At 30.4% G+C, this 2158-nt stretch overlaps 1 protein-coding gene across 3 annotated transcripts in view; it reads left to right on the top strand.

The window, feature by feature from the left end:
- LOC106459643 (F-box-like/WD repeat-containing protein TBL1XR1) overlaps nt 1-2158 on the top strand; it is a 71626-nt gene that overhangs the window by 26303 nt on the left and 43165 nt on the right. For all 3 annotated transcript variants that reach the window (XM_013919279.2, XM_013919278.2, XM_022386174.1), the window contains one exon: nt 942-1087. In XM_013919279.2, coding sequence (XP_013774733.1) covers nt 942-1087 — 146 coding nt within the window. The remainder of the gene's footprint in view (nt 1-941; nt 1088-2158) is intronic.

Raw genomic sequence — 2158 nt, 5'->3', positions numbered from 1 at the left:
TATGACATGGCCTTTCATGTTAAAGTTCTTTAGGAAGTTAATATATATATATGTCCAAGATGGATATAAATGTATATGTAGATATAATTGGAAGAGGGAAAGGAAAAGCAGCCATTTTTGATAATGAACCTATTAGTTGGATAAGCAAATGCCTGTTTTTGTTTTTTTAATTTTGTTGTATAATATACATCAAGTCTCTTCAATTGGCAGCCCATAGACCACACCTGGCCTGCAAGGGACAACCAAGTGGCCTGATGACATAACCAACAAAGGAAAAATAAATAAAATACAACAAGCACTTAGTGTTACAAAATTGTGTAGTAATTTTATTTTAAAAAACATTATATGTGCACTGTCCTACAGAAACTTAAAAATATTCATAGTGATACTTTGTTAAATGCTACACTGTTCTGTTATTAAAGTACTGTTCACATGATGAAATTTGTTCGGTATACTTACATTACTTTATATAATATTTATTATGTTGCTTAAGGATCTTTAGAATAAAATACTTATGGTCTGCCTGTTTCTATTCAATCTGGCTTTCTTAAAAACATAGTTGAAGCACTCCGATACACATCATTTGACAAGTGGAAAGGTCATATAGGGATGTTGTTGCAAAAGATACAACTCAGTTATAGATGTTGTAAGTGGTGCAAGATAAACCTTTTTTAATACTTTAATTCCATGTCAGGACACTAGGAACTGAGCAGCTGCAAGTGTATCTTGAAAAATTTGTATTTTCATGTGATAATTAAATAATATTTGAATTACTTTATTTCTACTGTACGTACTTGCAGATTAATTATGTGAACTTAGTGTTAAGTGCAAGTACTAAATATGCTTAAATGAATAAAAATGTTATGAAAATAATGTGGGATTTAAAAATGAGCCCTATCTAATACCTATGTTTACACACGTGTGTAATTATATTTTTACAGGATTTCAGCATTCTGCCTATACTTTTGGTATTGAAAGTCACATCAGTCAGTCAAATATTAATGGAGCACTGGTTCCACCTGCTGCGTTATTGTCAATCATCCAAAAAGGTCTGCAGTATACAGAAGCTGAGATCAGTATTGGAGAGGTAATAATCATGCTTGGATATTTTATTTAAGATATTCTGATGATAACTGAACTGAACTTGAAGAAAAAATTTTGGTCTTTAGCAAATGTATTAAGTAGATATATTCATGGGTTATAGTGCTTTATTTTTTGTTGCTATATCAACATTAATAACTGATTAGTTTTCAGTTCTAATCTTTGTTCTGTCTATGCTAAAACAGTGATCCACTAAGCATACTGAGACAAGACATGTGTTACGGTAATGGAACTTTAACAGATTCACAGTAAACCTAAGAATACTGTTTTTAAATCTAAAGTTTATACTGAGAACCTAGTGATCCATAAATTTTGGTTTTGTCGTGTTTGAGTATTACTGAAAAATTATCTGTAACAGCTTGAACTGAAATTATGTTAAACACATCTTTATGTAATTGATTACTTGTATCAAGATAAAAAAACATAACTATATTGTAATCTTCAAACCCTTTAAATATTAAGTATTTTTCAAAATTTCCCAAGGTAGCATCTCATGATCTTTTAAGGCTAACAGGTGTGTTAAAATATCACTGTTTTTTTATTTCTTCTGTTTGTAGCTATTCTGATGCAAGATTCTAGTAACAAAAGTGTTTAATAGTATTTTAAACTACTCTGTTGAGCAAAGTTGTTCAACTAGCCTTCATTTGGTAGTTATAATGATGGCCAAAATTGCTCCCACAATTGTTATTCCTGACTTTTATGTTAGGTCTAGAGTATGTGATACTTGTAATCATCTTTTCTCAGAGTTTACAATTAGATATTTTACTGAATGTTCACCTTGCTAGAGTATCTAAGGATGATTGTCTGACATTTCACAAAAATCTCTATGCTTGCAGTTTGGTTCATTAAAGATACATTAATAGAATTTTATAAAACATAGCTATCATTCATTCACATGACATTATATAAAATTCGATGACGAGGAACACACTTTGAGACTAATAATGGCTGGAGACGGCTTGAATGGGTAATGAAGAAAAACTTTAATACAACAGCAAATATACAACGTTTCGACAACGTTTGCTGTTATATTAAAGTTTTTCTTCATTACCCATTC

Source organism: Limulus polyphemus, unplaced genomic scaffold, assembly GCF_000517525.1.
Source record: "Limulus polyphemus unplaced genomic scaffold, Limulus_polyphemus-2.1.2 Scaffold642, whole genome shotgun sequence".
NCBI lineage: Eukaryota > Metazoa > Arthropoda > Merostomata > Xiphosura > Limulidae > Limulus > Limulus polyphemus.
This window is presented reverse-complemented; position numbering and strand designations above follow the sequence as displayed.